The sequence below is a fragment of the Notothenia rossii genome (assembly GCF_949606895.1).
Source record: "Notothenia rossii genome assembly, chromosome: 10".
Classification (NCBI taxonomy): domain Eukaryota; kingdom Metazoa; phylum Chordata; class Actinopteri; order Perciformes; family Nototheniidae; genus Notothenia; species Notothenia rossii.
This window is the reverse complement of record NC_136908.1, coordinates 19190731-19211655: the sequence shown is the minus strand read 5'-3', so window position 1 is coordinate 19211655 and position 20925 is coordinate 19190731. Positions and strand designations below refer to the sequence as shown.

Below are 20925 nucleotides of genomic sequence, written 5' to 3'. Positions count from 1 at the left end.
AACAACAACTATTCACCTTTTCAGCTCGACAGGCGTCAAGTTCTTGTTTCTGCTTATCCACATCTGGAACAGGTTGAGCCTCAAGATCCTTTGTCTCTTCTTGTGCAAAAACAGTCAGCCTGACCAACTCAACTTTTACCTTGTCTACATTTGAAAGTTGTTTATTAAGTTTCTTGAATGTCTTTGTAAACGTTTCGTTCTTATTGTTCATCGTGATTATCAGTTGTTGTTTGACCTGGATTAACACTGACAGTGCCATGGACAACAGGATGCAAAAAAACATTAAAATTCAGATCTTCATTGATGCAGTTTGGTCTGTGTGATGCAGAAAAAGTGAAAACAAAGAGAGTGATAAACAGGTGTGCCGAACCAGGTACACTCTAGATTATTAGCAATGTGATAACAAACGATTTTCTTCTTTCTGAGACATGTTTCCACCTTGCCTTTCTCTCACTGTCCACTTGTTTCTGCTGCTTTCTGCTGTATACCTGTTTTGCACACTGATGTTGTCCCTTCAGCCCGGGTGAGTTCATGCTCTTCACTTGTCTCCCCCTCCCTCTTTCTGAGCAGACCGGTTGTCGGATGGAATGTCACACTGCTAGAACATTCAGTGAAGCTGACGTAAGATAAATGTACAGATGATAACGGGTTATTTTGCACCCAATAAATAAAGGGATCTGAATATAGTGTGGAGAGGCATTTTGAAACAGCTGATCTATCTGTAACTAATCAATGGTTCTGGGATTTCAAAATATAATATATTAGGAATATTAGAATCAACTAAAAAATAAACTCCTCCTTTACCAGCTGCTCAATGCATTAATGTAGCAATAGTTGTAACAAAAAAAAGAGAATATTTCTGAAACTCTAAGTACATTGATGCCAATACACTTTTATTATCACACAGTGGTATGTGGTATTCCTACTGTAAAAGAAAATATCTCACTACACCTCCCATCTGCGACACTTTTCTGATATCAATGTAATGACAAGGTGAAAGAGTTTCAGCTCTTTGTTTAACTGTCCGGTCCTTCTCTCTTGCAGTTGAGTAAAGAAAAAAAAACACACAACGCAACACACTTTCTGCCCCTCACCTGCAAACAGGCACAGTGACAAGCTGCTGAACACAGTGGAGCATTGAGCAGTTTAAGACGGTCTTTTTTAATGTATTACTGAGGAGGTAAAAACTGTAGGTTGGGAAACACGAGTGAGCTTTACTTTGCTATTTATGGACAAAAGCCTGACACCTCACTGCAATACATTATCTACTCAGGTCTAACAAGCCAGACAGGCTTTAAAACAATGGAGTGAAAAATGTGGATTTTTGCTCACACCTGTTTCCCAACCAAAGGACGGGTTGGAGCAATTTTATGTGCAACTAGCCAACTATTTTATCTTAGTTAGTTAACAAGTTAATTCTCTAATACAACTGCAGTGTAGTTCTCTTCCATGTTTTAATTTCATTGCCATTATCGGTCTCATCATTTCTCTTTACCCATGAAAACAAGTCTAAATATTACAAAAGGACAGGTTTTTCATTACTAATTGAAGGAAACTATCATTCATTTATCCTGTGCTTTTTTTGTTGCTATGAAAATAACTTAATATATTTATAAAATGCACTGTGCTCATGAGCAAATTGGAACAAATATTCAAATGGAGAATTTTTTGTCACGATCCTAATGTTATGTCACGTTTTTAGTTTTGTCTGTCTTGTTATGGGTGTTATTTTGTAATTCGGTTCTCCCTGTCTCTTGTCTTCCTTCCTGTGTTTTTCCTCCTGTGTCTGATTGTCTGATTGTGTTCACCTGTTGCCCTTGTGTTTCTACCTCACTGCCCAGCTGTTTCTCGTCCCGTGATTACCACTCTCTGTATCTAGTCTTTCCCTGTGTTCCCCTGTCGGTTCATTGTTTGTTTTTCCTGTCTTCCTCCATGTCAGTCACGGTCACTTTTTCGGGTATGTTTCTTCCTTGTGCTACTGTTATGTTAATGTCATGTTTTTTGTCATCGGCTTTTGAATAAAGCTCGCTTTTTGTTTATAGACCTTTTTTACCTTTCTTGCAGTGTGCTTTTGGGTCCTACCTTTTTCCGCGATTGGTAACAGTGATCATAAAAAAAATTCAAGCCACATTTCAGCAGACTTGTATACATGTGACTTTGCACTGAAGAGTCAACACGTTTAACTTTTTGGGTTGAGCAAATGTGAAATACACCATTAAAAAATGCATTGTCAGAGCTGAAAACAGGACTGCTTTTGCTAAACAAAACACTGTCATAACATTGAGATGTAAATTACTGTATAACAACTGCTACTGATATAGTAAAAACATGTGCAAACATTGCCTCAACCTTTTGTATTGTGCTCCTGCAGATTAAACACAACGATAAGATAAAATATTAATCTATTTTCCTTTCACAAAACATATCACACAGGGTAGAAACTACCCGGCATGACAGCAGAAAGGAGAGTAGTCACGATAGCATTGAGAAAAATGCATTTCAAACAACTCACACCCACCAATTGTTCTTGTAGGTGGGGAAAAAACAGACACAGAGTCAACTAATAAATCATATATGTTGAAAGCTTTACTATAACACTGTAAAGTCAAATCGATGGGCACAAAGCCAGCAGACCAATCACATACAACAAAAGGCACGCAGTAATCATTATTAAATGGACCTCTATAATAATCACAGTGGTGTTATTCTGCAATATGATTATTTTTTACTCTTTTACCACATATTGCTTGTCCTTATGAATTGGTTTTCATTGTAGATTAGTTCATTTGTAACCTGAAAATATTTCATATAGTGAACTTTATTCAATTATCATCAGTCTTCAAGTCACAGCAACACAAAGGCTTTAGAGAGGTGTCACGTAAGGTTTTGTTTGCTCACTTCTGGAAAAGCCATACAAAGAGGAATCTGATTGGTACAGGTCAGTAAGTATTTAAATCCAGCACCTGTAGCCCTGAATGCCTGCGGACCAGCTCAGGTGAGAATTATTAGGATATCTGAAGTATTGGACAATAAGTGCTATTGACTTTTTTCCTATTCTAGCTATTTCTTTAAAAGATTTGTCTGCACATTTTTATTTTCTCAGCTTTTTATTGTTTTTTTAGATGCTGATTGGAGAAATAATGCTTTTTGTTATTTTTCTTGTTATTACATTGTTTATATTACATTGATTGTGCCCTAACAAGCCTGACATGTATTTTTTTTTTAAATATATAATATGATACAAAGCTTAAAGGTCAACATTTTAAAAGTGTTTAATTGGGCTTACTCATTGGTTGTAATACCTCCTTTTGTTCTGTTAGCTCCTCTCCACTGACAAACATGGGGTTGTTTGTTGTACTCTTTTCAGCTCTTCTGCTGAGTGGTAAGTTATTAAGAATTACTTTCAAAATAATGATACTTTTTACATAAATGAGTAATTTCAGTCATTTCAGTGCAGTATGAGTTGAAGTAGGTCACAGCAAAATGAAAACAAAAATAATCTTAAGAAAATAGCTTGGACCGCATTTCAAATTGTTCACTATTAATAATAAAAAAAGAGAAATGGCAAGACATACATTCTCCTATGAAGGCCTTAAATCATTTAAAGAGCCTGTGACACGAACCCAACAACTGTTGTGCAATGAAATAGTGGGCTACTAGTAATCTCGAACCGTCAGTTTAAAAAAGAAAAAGCGATACCGTTCCGATAAATATCAATAATTTCGAACATCGCGGGAAAATTCCTTCGACTCATTTTGAGGTTTTGGGGGAAGCCGGAAGTGACGTCAATGCGGGAACGCTTCACTGTGCGGCGAGAGAGCCAAACAGGGAAAAAGTGTGTTGTCATGCGTAGAAATGGTGAATTACTGAGTTTAGGCACGTTAATAACGTTTTAATGAAGTTGACTACAGTATATTCATATTTGTCAGTGCTTTCATGTCAATTCGGCGAACATAAACATAAATGATCGTGGTGAAGATGATGATTAAATTAGGATTAAAAATCGGTAGTGAGAGCTGCTGAATTTCCTCCCGTCGGATGTGATATAGAAACAAATCGATTATAAGTGGATGAAACTACATTTATTAGTGCTTTCATGTCAATTCGGCGAACATATGACACATTAAATGATCGTGAGGATGATGATGTAAACATCTTTTGTTTGAGCCGGTCTGCATTTCCTGATGAGAAAACTAACCTTAGCTTTTTGTAGTTGCTGCAGTGGTGTAGTGGGCGTTGGACGCGGGGGTACGCCGTACCCCCACTTATTTGAAGCATGATTTCTTTTTTAAATAGTCTAATACATCTAAAATCATTGCCAGTGTTATCAGTTGCAAGTGTGTGTTTGTTGTAATAATGACGAAAACATAATAGGCAGATTTCACAGTAATTATAATAAAAACGTAGCTCAAGCATTTATGCAACTTGATTTGAAGCGTGTGTGTGTGATGGGCAGAACTGTGTGTGTAGGGTGACCAGGTGTCCCGCACTGTGCGAGACTGCACACACAGCATTTTTATTATTTGTCCCGCGTCCCACACATTGAGACTATGTCCCGCATTTGAGTGATAGTCGCGCAGAAAGGCCGGATCGGTTCGCTGACAGCCGGCACCGCCCTTTATTATTATATTGTCTAAACGGCATCATGTAAATTGCGCTGACAGGCGACACAGAGGTCCCAAAGCCCCCCCGTTGACAGTTCTCAAGCGCGTCCATAGTGTCTCCCGTCCACCCACCACCCCGTCCACCCAGTTAAACATCCCCACTACACCACTGGTTGTAGTAGTAGGCCTACTACACCAACATGGATTAAACGTGTGTTTTTTTTTACCACAATGTTGGGGAAATTAATGGATAAAATGCACGGATTATTATTATTATTATTATTATTATTCCCACTCCGATCGGGACACTAGGTCCACCGTTTCCCCGCAGCGAGGCTCCCCCCGTTGACAGTTTACGTGGGCTGGGTTGGGTGCAGTGGCGGACTGGCCATCGGGACGAATCCCGATGGGCCGGTACCGAAGTGGGCCGGTCGGATAAGTCACTAGCACATCCCCCACTCCCCCCGTTGACAATTTACTAGTTGTACCGAAGTGGGCCGGTCGAGAGTCCCGGGCTGATTTTTAGTCCCAGTCCACCACTGGCTACATGACCGTATGATCGCCCATATTTACGCACCTAATTCCTAAACTTCTAACAGATACAAAATAAACCGATCCTTCAGCCTCATATGAGCTCTCAGACACGTTCAAAATTAAACTGTCATCGCTGTCTGAGCTTGCTGCTGTGTGCGCCATCGTGCGTTTACATGCAGATGCTGGGATCCTGAACGGTGGAGCTGGAGCGCTGTGCCCGCATTGACGTCACCCATAATTTGGCGGGACTTGAAGAATCCCCGAGAAGATCCAGGAAATGGTCAACATTGAAGGGCAGATTAATGGTTATCAAAGTACAAATATCCAAAATCAGTTCAGTAACGGTTTTCAAGGGGACAATATTTACTCAAATTGATGGGTTTGGATGATGGGGGAAAATCGTGTCACAGGCTCTTTAAATAAAACATTTTCAAATACAAAACCTTATTCAAAGAGCTAAATGATATGCTTGTTTTGTTATTACTATAAAGTTATTCATATAATAGAACTGGATATACTAATGTGGTGTAAATGTTGAGTTCATGCATGCTGATTTTATTCTTGGCCAGAGTTTTTAGAAGTCTGACTGTGATGTGTACTGTGGTTTAGTGGTTATAGTTTTTCCCGGGTCGCCGAGGATGCTGGCGTTGTTTGTTCGCCGCTCCTCCGCCCCAAATATTGTTCTTTAGTCCAGATTAGAACCTCTCCTGTCTGGCTCTCTACTTTTGAAACGTCAGTCATCAGCAAAAATAGCAGATGTGTTGTCATCTCCAACCTGCTGGCTCTTTCCTGCTCATCGGTCCCAAGCCCGCTAGCTAGCTAGCATTATCGGACCTAGCAGGCTGCTACCTAGATGCTCCTCGGCTCCCTGAAGTCTGCCGAGCTAACAATTCTGTCTCCACCCCAACTCCACCCTAACTCCACCCTAACTCCGCGGCTCGTGTGGGTCTTCCCATCCCGCTGCGATCAGCCGGCTTCCCCGCTGACATCGTCTCTCCCTGCCGCCTACAGCCGGTGGCTAACAAGCTAGCTAACAAGCTAGTAGGCTGGTCACCCGGCTCCCACTCTGCACCAGGCTGTCAGCCCCTCCTACGATTCTCCTCCAGAAACCACTGGAATCATTCTCCTGATATGCTGTGGATTATCACTCTCATTTTATCTGGACTCACACCGCTCCTTCTTCTACGGTCATCCGGCTCCTGGTCTCTGCTGTCCGGGTCCCCAGCATTAGCTAGCTCCGTGCTAGCGCCACTTCACGGGATCATGCCGCCGCTCTACTCCCTGTCAGATCTCCACTCCTTTAATAACCGCCTGCCTCCGGACTGCATGGACATCCTCGCAGATAACGAAATACTCCGCTAACGCCGTCCTCCACACAGAGGCTCTGGCCGTAAGTTTTTATTTCATTCCACGTCTCCACACTCCATCCCGTCCATTCGGTCCTGTCACGCGCCCACACTACGCCATCACAACAAAAAACACGTGAATCTGACCAATCTCCTTCCACTTCCCCGGTCCACACAACCCCCCCCCCCCAATGCAACGTCACCTCAGAGCAGCCCTGCTCAACACACGCTCCATCCACAATAAAAGCCACATTCTGAATGAATTAATTAAAGACAATAACCTGGACTTTCTGTATCTGACCGAAACATGGCAAAAGCCCCTGGACTATTTTTCTTTAAATCAAATCACCCCAGCAGGATTCACATACATTGACAAACCTCGCCCACAAGGGCGGGGTGGTGGTATAGCTGCTATTATCAAAAAGGAAATAAAAGCTACCATAATCCCCATCCCTGATGCTTCTTCATTTGAACACCTGATCTTTAAACTCTCTGGTCCCACTCCCCTGGTCACAGCCATCATCTACCGTCCCCCGAAGCCAAACCCCTCCTTTCTCTCTGACCTCTCTGACATTCTCACTCAGCTTTCTGCCATATCCCCATCTGTTCTCCTCTTAGGGGATTTTAACATTCATATTGATGACCCGACCTGCAAATATGCCTCTGAATTTAAGGAAACCCTTCATTGCTGCAACTTCTCTCAACACATCAACTTCCCAACACACAGCCGTGGTCACATCCTGGACTTGGTCTGCTCCACTGGTCTCACCATCCATCATCTGTCCAGCCTCAATCTCCACATCTCTGATCACCTGGCCATCATCATGGATATCAACATCCCCATCCCCGCCCAAAAGCAAAAACGCACAATAACCTACAGAAACCTCAAATCCATCTCACCTTCAGCAATCACTGCCTCCATTACCTGCAAGATGTCTGCCTCCCCCCCCCACTTTCTGAAAACCCATCTGAACTTGTGGACTATTATAACAGCACCCTCTCCTTCTGTCTCAATGAACTGGCCCCCACAAAAACTAAAAATGTCTCTTTCATACACTCCGCCCCTTGGTATACCCCCGAACTCCGCCAAATGAAATCAAGGAAACGTCAACTTGAACGCCAACACAAGAAAACCACACTAACAGTCCATCTTCAAATCTACAAAGACTATCTCCAGCAGTACAGTAATGCACTCAAAGCAGCCCGGTCTAATTACTACTCACAACTCATTCAGTCTGGCTCCAGCAACCCCAAGCGTCTCTTCTCCACCATCAGCAAACTTCTCAAACCCTGTGACAACGCCACCTCGTCCTTAACCACCGAACAGTGCTTCTCCTTCCTTTCGTTTTTCCAAACCAAAATCAGCAACATTTACAGCAATCGGCCACCTCATCAGCGCCCCCCACCTCCTCTCCTGGCTCCCCCCCCTTCACCTCACAGCCCCTGTCCCACTTCTCCCCTGTGACCCCCATGCAACTTTCCAACTTCATGACTGGAATTAACTCCACCTGCACACTTGACCCAATGCCCTCCAAATTTGTTAAAGAGAGCCTCCCTGCCATGTCCCAGCTCATCGCCACCATCATTAACTCCTCCCTCAGATCTGGATCAGTTCCCCCCTCTCTCAAACTGGCTGCTGTCACACCCATTCTCAAAAGACCTGGACTCACACCTGACATCATGTCCAACTTCCGGCCCATCTCAAATCTCCCCTTTCTGTCAAAAATACTTGAACGTGTCATTGCCTCACAACTAAAATCCCACCTCAGCTCCAATGACCTCTTTGAGCCATTTCAATCCGGTTTCCGATCAAAACACAGCACAGAAACAGCTCTTCTGAAAATCACAAACGACCTCCTCCTCTCCTCTGACTCCGGCAACCTGAACATCCTCATCCTCCTTGAGCTCACCACAGCATTCGACACCATCAACCACACCATCCTGCTGTCCCTCCTCGAATCATCACTCAACATCACTGACACTGCACTCTCCTGGCTGAAATCCTACCTCACCGACAGACATCAGTTTATCAACATCAACAACTGCACCTCCTCCACTGCTCCTCTGTCCCAAGGCGTCCCCCAGGGTTCGGTGCTTGGCCCCCTCTTCATCCTTTACATGCTCCCCCTTGGCAAAATAATTCGTCGCCACAACCTTCAATTTCACTGCTACGCCGATGACATCCAACTTTATATCTCAACAAAAACCATCACCCCCACAACACACTCCACTCTCACCATCTGTCTCTCAGAAATAAAAGCATGGATGCAAACAAACTATCTCCAACTGAACAGTGCCAAATCAGACATCATCATCATCGGCCCCCCATCCCGTATCAAAGACATCCAGAATTTCAACTTCACCATTGACAGCCACACTCTATCTCCCCCCCCTCACATCCGCAACCTCGGAGTCATTTTCGACAGTCAGCTCAAATTCAACCACCACATAAATCACATCACCAGGACCGCCTTTTTCCACCTCAAAAACATTGCCCGTCTCCGCCCATCACTCTCCTCCTCTGCTGCTGAAATCCTGATTCATACATTCATCACTTCACGACTCGACTACTGCAATAGCATCCTCTATGGCAGGGGTGCCCACACTTTTTTGGCCGGTGAGCTACTTTTGAAATGACCAGCTCACGGAGGTCTACCAACCAAAAATAAAATCCCAAATTGCAAGGGGCTGAATAACACGTTTTATTTATACTTGGGATAACTACAACAACTCTATTTGGGTTCTTGAACAGAAACAAATACATGAATACATAAAACAAAAAGGCATGTTAACCTCTCTCTCTCTCTCTCTATTTCTCTCTCTCTCTCTATTTCTCTATCTATCTATTTGTCTCTCTCTCTCTATTTCTCTATCTCTCTCTCTCTATTTCTCTATCTCTCTCTCTATTTTTTCTCTCTCCTCTCTCTCTCTCTCTATTTCTCTATCTCTCTCTATTTCTCTCTCTCCCTCTCTCTCTCTCTTTCTCTCTCCTTCTCTTGCTGACTGTCCCTTCATTTCCCTGTTAAGAAACACATAAAAACAAGCAGGGTAAGAAACCTCTCCATGGTCCTGATATAATGCTGCAAAACACAATTCAATATATTTAGGTGGGTCCCTACCATATTCTGATGACTTGCACTGAATGGAGTCCGTCAATGTTGCATAATCAGGACAGTAACTGCTGATGGCTAGTCTCAGACAGGCCTCCAAATGTTTATCAGTTAATTGGGAACGGTATTTCGACTTCACTATCTTCATTTGGGAGAAGGCTGACTCGCATAAATAAGTTGAGCCGAAGAGTGAGGTCAGTGAGGTGGCACATTTTCTGACGTTTGGATACTTTTCAACCCTGAATAAGTTCCAAAACTGTCCGGCATGGGCACGCGCCTTTAACTGAATGTCGGCCTGCAGCGACAACATCTCATCCTCCAGCGCAGACGGGTTCAGATGAAACACTGCTCCGATGTTTTGGGCCAGCGAATCAATATCATGGTCTTCACTAAACGGATAGCACATGAATGTGGCGATTGGCTCGAGCAAAGCGAAGTCTCGGAAGCGTTTCTCGAAGTCAGATGTAATGTTATTGACTTGCTCTGTGTAGCGCACACTGTCAAGGAGTGCGCTGTCCTTCCCTTGCTTCTCCAGCTCAGAGGCGATGTTTTTGAAGTTGGCCAAATCTTTGCGCTGCAGCTTTGAACACAGCAGATGCAGTCTTCGTTTGAAGGCATTAACTGAGCTGATCATGTCAACCACAGTTCTGTCTTTCCCTTGTAGCTCCAAGTTCAGCTCATTTAACATGTGTGTAATGTCTGTTAAAAACGCCAGATCTAACAGCCACTCCTCGTCATCTAGACGTGCGTACTCCGCGAGCTTGGTGCCATGGAGAAATTCCTTTATCTCCGCTAGAAGCACTCAAAATCTCTGGAGAAAATTGCCCCTGCTCAGCCATCTTACGTCGGTGTGTAGTAAGAGGTCAGTGTGAACACAGTCGGCATCCTCCAGATATGCACGAAACAGCCGTCTTTGAAGAGGTCTTGCCCGAATAGAACAGGCCACTTTAAGTGACACATCCATGACCTCTTTCATGTTCAGCATTTTTGCACAAAGTGCGTGCTGGTGTATGATGCAGTGATAATTCAGAAAGTCAGGGAATGTGTCATCCTCTCTGCATTTTGCGATGAAGCCATTACAACGGCCCACCATCGCAGGCGCACCATCCGTTGTGATGGAACTCAACTTAGACATGGGGAGTTTAGTGTTGTCAACAAAGTTTTTAAATGTCCGAAAAATGTCCTCGCCCCGAGTGTGTTCCTTCATTGGCAGAATTGTCAGCAATTCCTCTTTCGCCGTCATGTCTGTGAACACCATCCGGATAAAAACGCACAATTGCGCTGTATCGCTCACGTCAGTGGACTCGTCTAGTTGGAGTGAGAAACACTCGCAGTCTTCTATGTCCTTCCTGAGTTGCTGGGTCAAATCCTTAGCCATGACTTCACAGCAACGTGTGACTGTGCTCCGTGATAATTGGACGGCCTTGATAGCGTTTACTATTTCTGTTTTGTTTGTGTAATTCCGAAAAAAGGCGTCTGCTGCTTCTACGAAGGCTTCTTTCACCATCTCTCCATCTTGAAAGGATTTTTTGTGTTTGATTATAGCGTGACTCACTCGTAGAGATGCTTCAGTGGCTGCCTTTGCGGTGGATGTCGGCTTTAAGAAAAGTGACTGCTGTCCAGCTAATTGTGATTTAAGTTCCCTCACCTTTCTCTTTCTTAACTCGCTACTCGGAGGGAAGTCGCTGTCATATGCCTTGTGAACACTCCGATAATGCCTCTCCACGTTAGCTTTCTTTGGCAGAGCGACACTTGCTTTACAAATAAGGCAAATAACCTTTGAATGTGACATCACAAAAAAATATTCTTCCTCCCATTCTGGATGGAAGTGGTATGTTTTTAGCTTTTTCCTCGGTCCCGCACTCATTTTGTTGTTTTTATCTTGTTTATCTCTTTAACTTAATTTGAGTTTTCCCGGCACTTGACTGATTTTGTATCGCTTTGCATTCTGGGTTAACAGACTGGAAAGTGATAGGTCGCTTTTTCTGTCAATCAAGTAAACTCCTGAATTAAGTGGCAGGGAGGCCAAGGGAGGAGGGATCAAAACCTGTTTTGTCTATTTTAACGGAGCTGGATTTTTGTTTTTATGAATGATTCGCGATCTACCAGCATTGCCCCTGCGGTCGACTGGTCGACCGCGGTCGACGTACTGGGCACCTCTGCTCTATGGCATACCATCCAACCTCCTCAATAAACTCCAACATATCCAGAACTCTGCTGCCCGCCTCCTCACCCACACCCGCTCCCGAGACCACATCACTCCCATCCTCCAGAACCTCCACTGGCTCCCCGTCCGTCAAAGAATCCACTTCAAAGTCCTCCTCATAACTTACAAAGCCCTCAACAACCAGGCCCCCCCCTACCTCACAGACCTGCTGCACCACCACACCCCTTCCCGCTGCCTCCGCTCATCAGAAGCCAACCTCCTATCCATCCCCACCCGCACCAATCACCGGACCTGGGGGGACAGAGCCTTCTCCGTCGCTGCCCCCTCCCTCTGGAACTCACTCCCACAACCCATCAGAGACTGCACCGACCTCACCACCTTCAAAAAACTCACAAAAACTCACCTCTTCAATCTGGCTTTTCATGTGTGATTGTTTTTGTATTATTTGACTTTAACTTTAATTATATATATATTTGTTGTTCCTTTCTTCTCTTTTCTTTTTTTCTTCACTATTATCTGTAAAGCGTCTTTGAGCACCTGTAAAAGCGCTAACAAATTAAATCTATTATTATTATTATTATTATTACTGAACCTGTTTATTAAATCTCAAAGACACAACAGTTAGGATAAACAAAAATGTTTCCAGGATTTTGCAGAGGAGGACCAACGACTACAACACCACCGTCAGGCACCTGTTGGGTCATGGGCAGTCTCTACTACACCTTTGATGGCCATGACTACACCTTCACTGGCAACTGCACCTACACCTTTGCAAAGAACTGCCATGTTGATGAGACCCTCCCGGCCTTCGAGGTGGCGACCAAGAACCTGAACGAGGGCAGCGTGCAGGTCCCATCGGTGGAGACGGTCACTGTCAATGTTTACGGGATTAACATCGAGATAGTTCGCAATGAATATGGCATTGTTCGGGTGAGACAGTCAAATATTTCATGTTTCTGGTGTTGGCATTTTGTGAGAGCTGATGACCTTTGTGTTTTTAGTGATATTGGTTCCATATATTTTATATTTTATTTAAGTACAGTAGAAGTCATCTCTTTGTTATATTGGCATTTTGGGGGTTTTAGCAACACATGATGGGTGTTAAATTGGCAGATTAAAGTATTTTAAAAAAGAATCCATATTTGTATATGTTTTCTCCAGTAGTCCAAATAGAAAAATAAATATGCTGAAAGCTAAAAAGAAAAAAGAATCATGTTTTTATGTCTACTTTTAGGCCCCAAAAGGTTATACATAAACAAAGGACTGTGGAAAAGCTTAAACATGACATTTTCTTGTTTGATAATAAACCAAAGGGTCATTTCCCAGGTAGCCGTAAGAATACAAATGTAAAATCTAAATCATTTATTCAATGACCCTTTTGGTCAATGATAAAAAAAATGGTGTTGGTATGTTGAGGAAAGTGATTTCATGGCTGTAGTCCTCTAAGCAGCAACTATTATTTGCCTTGACCGCCTTTCCACTTTATGACTGCCTTTCCATTTACAATTGCATCAACAAAAAAACAAAAATAAATCATGTGCGATGTGGACTGACCAATTGTTCTCTCTATTTGTTCAATTGAAATATGCTTTTATTTTCAGGTGAACTATCAAGAATGGCTGCTCCCGCTCAACTTGAACAATGGCCAGGTTAAGCTTTCCTTGAAAGGTCTGTATGTCGTCATGGAGACAGACTTTGGCCTGATTGTGCAGTACGACTGGGACCAGTACCTCGTCGTCACACTGCCTGGGAGGTTTTCCGGCAGTGTGTGTGGCCTTTGTGGCAACTTTAACAACAAAAAGGAAGATGACCTCACGACTCCCAGCGGCTCTGAGGCCAGCAGCATGTCAGAGCTGGGACAGAGCTGGATGGTTCCCGGTACCGATGTAAATTGCCAAAACGGTTGTGGCGACGATTGTGCCAGCTGCTCTCTCGGTTATGTTCAGAAGTTAGAGAAACAAATCTTCTGTAGCGCCCTTATACAAAATTATCAAGAACTTCTAGGTTGTCTACCTGACATTGACTCCAACCTCCTGAAAAGTAACTGCATGCTGGACCTCTGTAGGGGGGAAACTGTGAACACATATCTCTGCACCACTCTGCAAGGCTTCGCTGACATCTGTCAGAGGGCTGGGGCCAAAGTAGGCTCCAGCTGGAGGACATCCACTCAATGCCGTGAGTAATCCGAAGTATAAAGACAATACTGTAAATAAATATTAATAAAATAACTAAAATGTACTTAGGTTTGCATACTTGCTTTTCTAAATTGGTATTTTCCTTAACCTGTCACTTTTTAATTTAATTCAATTAAATTTAATATGGAAGTATCCTTAGTTACAACTAAGATTGTTTGCATTAAAAAAACATGAAACAAGGCTACAACTAACCATTTTAAAAATTATTATTGATTAATCTGACGAGTAATTGTAAGAGTAATTGTTTGGTCTATTAAATGTTAAATTATGAAAAATATCCATTCAAGTTTACAAAGTGACGTCTCTAAATGTCTTGTCGAGTCAGTCATATATATATTGATTATATTGAGAGTATACGTGTGGCATTAATAACTTCAAAGCATCTCAATACTTCTTCCAAGACTGATCAAATGTGAATAATTGAATTTAAGGGGAGGACCTTTCTTCTCTTTGTCCACACAGCTACACCCAAGTGCCCAGAAAACAGCAACTATGAGTTCTGTGGGAATGGCTGTCCTGCTACATGTGCAGAACTTAACCCTCCTACAAAATGCAACTTCACCTGTTTGGAGACGTGTGTCTGTAAGGAGGGCTTTGTGCTAAGTGGCACCAAGTGTGTTCCCAAAGATCAGTGCGGCTGCGCATACGAGGGTCACTATGTGGAGGCAGGAGCCTCCTTCTGGGGGGATGAGACCTGCACCAAACGCATCACATGCTCCGCCGGTGGAAGTCTGTCCTCCAGTGAGACTAGCTGTCCCGCCGGGCAGCAGTGCCGAGTGGTGGAGGGGATCAGAGGCTGCAATCCTGTCAACGAGGCCACCTGCATGGTATCTGGGGACCCACATTTTGTGACCTTTGATGGAGAGCGCTTCAACTTCCAAGGCACTTGTTCATATGAGATGGCTGGAGTCTCCTTGAATCAAACCGACATGGAACATTTTAGTGTCATTTTGCAGAATAATGGTCAGGATAAGAAGATTGGATCCGTTGTCAAGGTGGTTGAGGTCCAAGTGAACGGGAACACCATCATCATTAGCAAAGATGACCCTGGCGCTGTTGTGGTAACATATTTTCCAAAGACATATGCTTGTTGGGCTACAACTAATTGTTTATGTTTTCACAATCAATAAATGGTCAAATTATGTTCATACAGTACATAAGTTATTCATCCTTTAAAACAATGACATATGTCCATATTTCTATATTTTAAACATCTAAAAGCTTATGTCATTGCATTAATGGCGGTCCAAAACCCAAAGATATTTTCAGTTTTATTCCAATTACTTTATGAACCTTTTCCTTTGTCATTGTGTCTTTTAAGGTCAATGGTTTGCGCTCCAACCTCCCAATGACGCTGAACAGCAATAAGCTCCATCTTTATATGAGTGGATGGTTTGCCGTAATCGAGATGGACTCCGGAGTGAAGGTGTACTACGACTGGAACAGTGTAGCATTCGTTATCGTTCCCAGTACATACATGGGTGCAATGCAAGGCCTTTGTGGCAATTACAACCTCAACCCCAAAGACGACATGCAGATGAAAGATGGCAAACAAGCAACTTCTTCTGAGGAGTTGGGTCAAAGCTGGAAAGTCGCCACGATCCCCGGTTGTGTAGACGGATGCAGCGGTCCCTGTCCCGGCTGCAACTCAACTCAGAAAGACACCTACAACAGCAACAGTTACTGTGGCCTCATCAGCGACCCTGCAGGCCCCTTCAGAGACTGCCAGGCCAAGGTGGACCCTGCCGGTTTCCTCAACGACTGCGTATATGATGTCTGTCTTTACCAGGGAGGTCAGAACATGCAGTGCAAGACTTTGACCGCCTACACAGCCGCCTGCCAGCTGCAAGGTGCCACAGTGTACTCCTGGAGGTCCGCTGAATTCTGTGGTAAGGACATTAACTATTTATCACGCCATGTTCTTTTGATTTTCATGCTGCTAAGTTCATTCTGATCCCGCAATCTTCCTAGCTGCCCAGTGTCCATCAAAAAGCCAGTATGAGCTCTGTAGCAGCGGCTGTCCCCGATCTTGTCAGAAGGACTGTGGAGCTCAGTGTATGGAAGGATGTGTCTGTGATGAGGGTTATCTGATGAGTGGAGGTGAATGTTTGCCTGCCAACCAGTGTGGATGCACATATGAGGGACAATACTACCAGCAAGGACAGGTCTTCTACCCTGACACCCTTTGCCAGAGCGAATGCACCTGCAACGGCACAGTAAGGATGACATGAACGGAGAGTGTATGAAGGAGTTATATGTGATTAGTATATAAAGATCTGTTTAGGGATCATTTTTCCGTTCATTTTAACACATGACAATGATGAAGCGGTTTGTCTTTCATAATAGGTGACGTGTAAGCAGTCTTCTTGTGGTCAATTTGAGACGTGTGGGGTGAATAATTATGTGCGATCATGTCAGCCATCGAGAAAAGGACTGTGTACCATCTCTGGAGATCCTCATTACAACACCTTTGACAACACCACATATAACTTCCAAGGCACCTGCACCTACATCGCAGCTGAAGGATGCCACCTTAACGGCACCCAGCTCACCCACTTCTCTGTGGCGGTGGAGAATGAGAAGTGGTATGGTTTGTCATTCAATCCCAAGGTGTCTGTGACCAAACTTGTAGCGGTAGAAGTTTACGGAACCGTCTTGATCCTTCGCAAGAACGACATTAACATGGTTTGGGTATGTAACTAATATCATCATTGCAGAGTCCTCGATCGATATAATATACATAAAATGTATCAAATTTCAATGTGAGAAGAATTTTACAATGTACACAGAGTGGTTCAAAGTGATGAACCTACAGAGAATTACCACCTGAATCTGCAGCTCCTTTTTATGCTGTAGTGTTCTTTTTGGTCGTAGCAGAGAGCTCTAAAAAAAAAAAAAACCTTTTCATTAGCTCCTTACCATGAAACAGCAGACTGTTGGTGAACATGGCGGCGCACTTAGTGCTAAAGAGGGAAATATTTCTCATAGGAGTTGGTAGAAACCAAAAACAGAGATAAGAAAAAGAGAATATTGGACTTCCTCAAGTGACCAGAGACTGCAAATGAATGATAATATAGCCCAATGACTGCCATATGTGTAAATATGCTTGGTAACAACTTTACCATATCAATTTAAAAGTTGATGAAATGTATATGCATTGTTCAGAACTTGTTACCACTGCCCATAACTCGTAAAGCAATCTTTATTGCAAACCTCAATTGAGCGAGAGAGCTATGCAAATGAAAACAACATAATAGCAGACATTCCAGCAAATGTGGCAAAATAGTAGGAAGTATGGATAATTCAAGCAAATGATTTAATCTCTGCAGGTAAATGGGATCCTTACTCACCTTCCTCTGAGCCTCAACAACGGTGCAGTGAAGGTTTATCAGGAGGGGCAAAATGACATCATAGTGACCGACTTTGGCCTGAGGGTGACGTATGATCTGGTGTATCACGTCACAATCACTGTCCCTGGAACCTACAGTGGCAGAACCTGTGGTCTTTGTGGCAATTTCAACAATGACAAAGCAGATGAGTTCCAACTGCAAGACGGAACAATTACCAAAGACATTCAGAGCTTCGGAGCAGCTTGGAAAGTGCCCGTGATTGGAGCCGTCTGTGAAGATGGCTGCATCGGCGACCAGTGCCCCGTATGTGATGAATCTAAAAAAGCTTTGATGGAGGCAGAATGTGCAGTCATCAGCGACCCCAATGGTCCATTTGCGGCTTGCCAGGGTATTATCGATCCCTCCTCCTACTTCAGAGATTGTGTCTATGATGTTTGTATGTCCGAAAATGATCCAATCATGCTGTGCCACAGTATTTCTGCATACATGTTAGACTGCCAAGACTTTGGCGCAAAGATTGGGAGCTGGAGAAATGCTACTTTCTGCCGTGAGTCTGCTGTTTTTATTATTCCATGTACACTGATATATCCGTTTCTAACTCAACATTTGTTCAGCACATTTACTGTAAACAATAATTCCTAACTCCTTATTTTTTGGTACCAGCTTTACCATGCAGTCCTGGCAGCCATTATGACACTTGTGTACTGCCTTGTACCGCTCCATGTCCTGGTCTGGTTGACACCCTCACGTGCACCACGACTTGTGTGGAGGGCTGTGCCTGCGATAAAGACTTCTACTACAATGGAACTGGCTGTGTTCCCTATGACCAGTGCAGCTGCTATTACAATGGCCACACTTACAAGGTGAAAAGATAATATATAATTAATGATTAACAGAAAGATCTGATAACCTACAGCTGCGGTTTTAAATGTCCATTATTAATTAACCCGGATGTTATTCAGTTTATAAATAAAGCCTTTTTGTTTCTAACAAAGGTTTGTCACAAGGCTTATCGAGAAAAGCAAAATATGCTTCTTTCAATGTCTTATATTAATGCATCCATAAAAGCATTTTAAATATTGTATTTATATCTTGAAAAGTGCTAGCAGCATATAAAGCAGGCTGGTGAACATTTAAACATTACCTGCTAAAGCATGACAGCATCGCCACCGCAATTTGCTAGCATGACTCAAAACTCTGCGTCTTGTTTTTTCACAGGGGCATTTTTCAGAGTTCACCATGCTATGAGATACATTACACTTTATAATCTAGTTAAAAGTAACATCAATTATGGTATTGGCAATTCCGTTTTACCAGGGGACGTGAACAAATATTTTGAGGAGGGAAAATATGGTGTGTGTCATTTAACATAAAGCCCATTTCCAAAATAAACTAGGTTGATTCTGAATTTGTGACATCTGTCTAAATCAAGTGTTTTGCAAGTGCAGAGTTTTTATTCAATGGCATCCCACCTCAACAGCAACAGTATCAGGTTATAGGGTATAACGTTTATCATGTATTATAATAATTATTTTAGAATTATTTACCACACTAGGTGGTTCGATCTACATCCTTTAGGAGGTTGTTCTATCAAAATGTAACAAAGGCTGGATAATAAAGTGATTTAATTTAACTTTAGGGCTAGTCATATCTATGCAACAACGACAGTCGCAAGTTTCTTCAGAGGGCAAATGGTCTGTTGCTTGGAAACTTTAGCTCAGCTTTCTACGTTTCCTTTCAACCATTTTAGCGAGTTCCTAACCCTGTGTTTCATTGCAGGTTGGAGAGACCGTTATAACTGATGATTGTCACAGGATTCACACCTGCCACGCCTCTGGAATAGTTGTGTCCAAAAACATGACATGTGACCCTGACCAGAGCTGTTTGGTCAAGGGAGGTGTGATGAGTTGCCAACTTCAGCACTGCTTTTTGGATGCCAATGGGACCCTCAATCAATTTAATGGTGAAGGTGGCACCATAACAGAGCCAGGATCCTATGAGATCATCCAGAACTGCGACGTCTCTCAGACAACAGACTGGTTCAGGGTGGTGGCGAAGTTGGAGACGTGTACTCCGGGTGTCAACACGATTGTGGCCGTATATGTGTTCTTCAATGACATGATGATTTCAGTGAACAGCAAACATGACATATGGGTAAGTGTCTGTATCAAGAAATGACCTTATTATCACTTTTTAAAGTAATGTCTTCCTTTTAAGTTTTTTACTTTTGTTCACAGATAAATGGAAGGGAGCTGACTCAGACGCCTTTCACCAAGAGTGATGTAAACGTGGTGGTGTCTGACAATACAGTGATAATTGACAGCACTTCCACCATTCATGTGACCTTTAGTTCGACTAATGAACTCGCCATTAGTGTCAGTGACGTAGTAGCAGACGTGTTATGTGGGGCATGTGGTACGATCAGGCCTACTATAATGGAACTCCAGGCACTGAACATTGGGAAGTGGAAGGCTCCTGACTTTCCCGGATGGTAAGTTACATAAAATACCTAAAATTACAAATTTTTGGACTATACTATATGCCGATGATATGATTATTATTTGTTTATATTTGTCTTCATTAGGGTCAACTAATTTGTCAACTGAACAATTTGACTAATTATTTTTCTGTTTCTTTTTCAGTGATATCTAAATTGCAGTCCAGCAAGTTTTGTAAAAACTGCATCGATGAAAATCTTTCAGCGCTCGCCCGACGTCTGTGCTTTATTCAAATGGAAAAATGGAGACCCGCATAATGATCTTCAAACATATATATTTTTCTTTTTATCTCAAAGAAAAACGCAGCACATTTGATTAATAGAGCAGATATGTATGTTTTATTGAGAAAATGTAATATGGACTTTACATTTAAACACTGGGGTGAAAAATTACACCAGCTTCTACAGTCTCTATTATTTGTTCCTTATCCAATGTTATATATACCCGATGTTGCAATAGTAATTAAAGATACATGTAAAGATGTTTAAAGTGGTTATCACAAAAACTTTGTAGTCATTAATGGAAAGAATTTGATTTCAAGTAGAACATCTTTTTAGGACCTCAGTGTCACAATTTATCATGGCGTCCTAAACAGCTCTGAGCTGAATGATAAGGGATAATTCTCATAATGTGTGGGATTGCCCAGTCACGAATTGTGGTAGAACATTAATATATGGATATAAAAGATAAAAGGAACAATGAATAGTGTAGTAAGAGGTTGCTAAAGGTAAAGGTGTAAATGAACTCAAAGGTTAAAACTGACACACAATGGATTATTTGACAGAGCAACTGCAAATGATAGTGATATCATTTCACACGCAGACCTCAAGGTGTTTGTTGTGTCAAAAAGCCCAATGAAGTTTAAATTTGTTCTGAAATATAAAAGAAATGTGATTTATAAAGACAACCATAATAAACACTGTTCATCAATGAAAATGTATATGGTGTCATTTCATTAACCAGAGGGCATTGTTTCTTTCGTATTGTTTATTATATTATCTACATTTTCATGCAAACTCCAATTATTTTCTGTAACTTTACAAAATAAATCAAGAGCCAGACCTCGATTCTGCGTTGAGCATGAAGTTTATTATGCAATTATATTACAAATAATTTCATTA

At 42.4% G+C, this 20925-nt stretch overlaps 1 protein-coding gene across 3 annotated transcripts; it reads left to right on the top strand.

Moving 5' to 3' along the window:
* Window positions 1–1932: 1932 nt before the first annotated feature.
* On the top strand, window positions 1933–20856 carry LOC307023152 (IgGFc-binding protein-like). Of its 3 annotated transcripts, XM_079656222.1 has the most exons (14): window positions 1933–1957; window positions 2065–2995; window positions 3321–3382; window positions 12408–12691; window positions 13363–13936; window positions 14419–15017; window positions 15278–15845; window positions 15928–16172; window positions 16303–16647; window positions 17286–17853; window positions 17970–18169; window positions 19086–19460; window positions 19544–19797; window positions 19949–20856. In XM_079656222.1, exons 2-14 carry the CDS (start codon window positions 2976–2978, stop codon window positions 19956–19958), a joined length of 4104 nt encoding a protein of 1367 aa, XP_079512348.1. In that variant the 5' UTR covers window positions 1933–1957; window positions 2065–2975; the 3' UTR covers window positions 19959–20856. The 3 variants fall into 3 exon arrangements, with proteins under 3 accessions (XP_079512348.1, XP_079512349.1, XP_079512347.1); XM_079656223.1 differs by lacking the exons at window positions 1933–1957; window positions 2065–2995; window positions 3321–3382 and adding an exon at window positions 4112–6528; XM_079656221.1 differs by lacking the exons at window positions 1933–1957; window positions 2065–2995; window positions 3321–3382 and adding an exon at window positions 7949–9101.
* The last annotated feature ends 69 nt before the right edge of the window (window positions 20857–20925 follow it).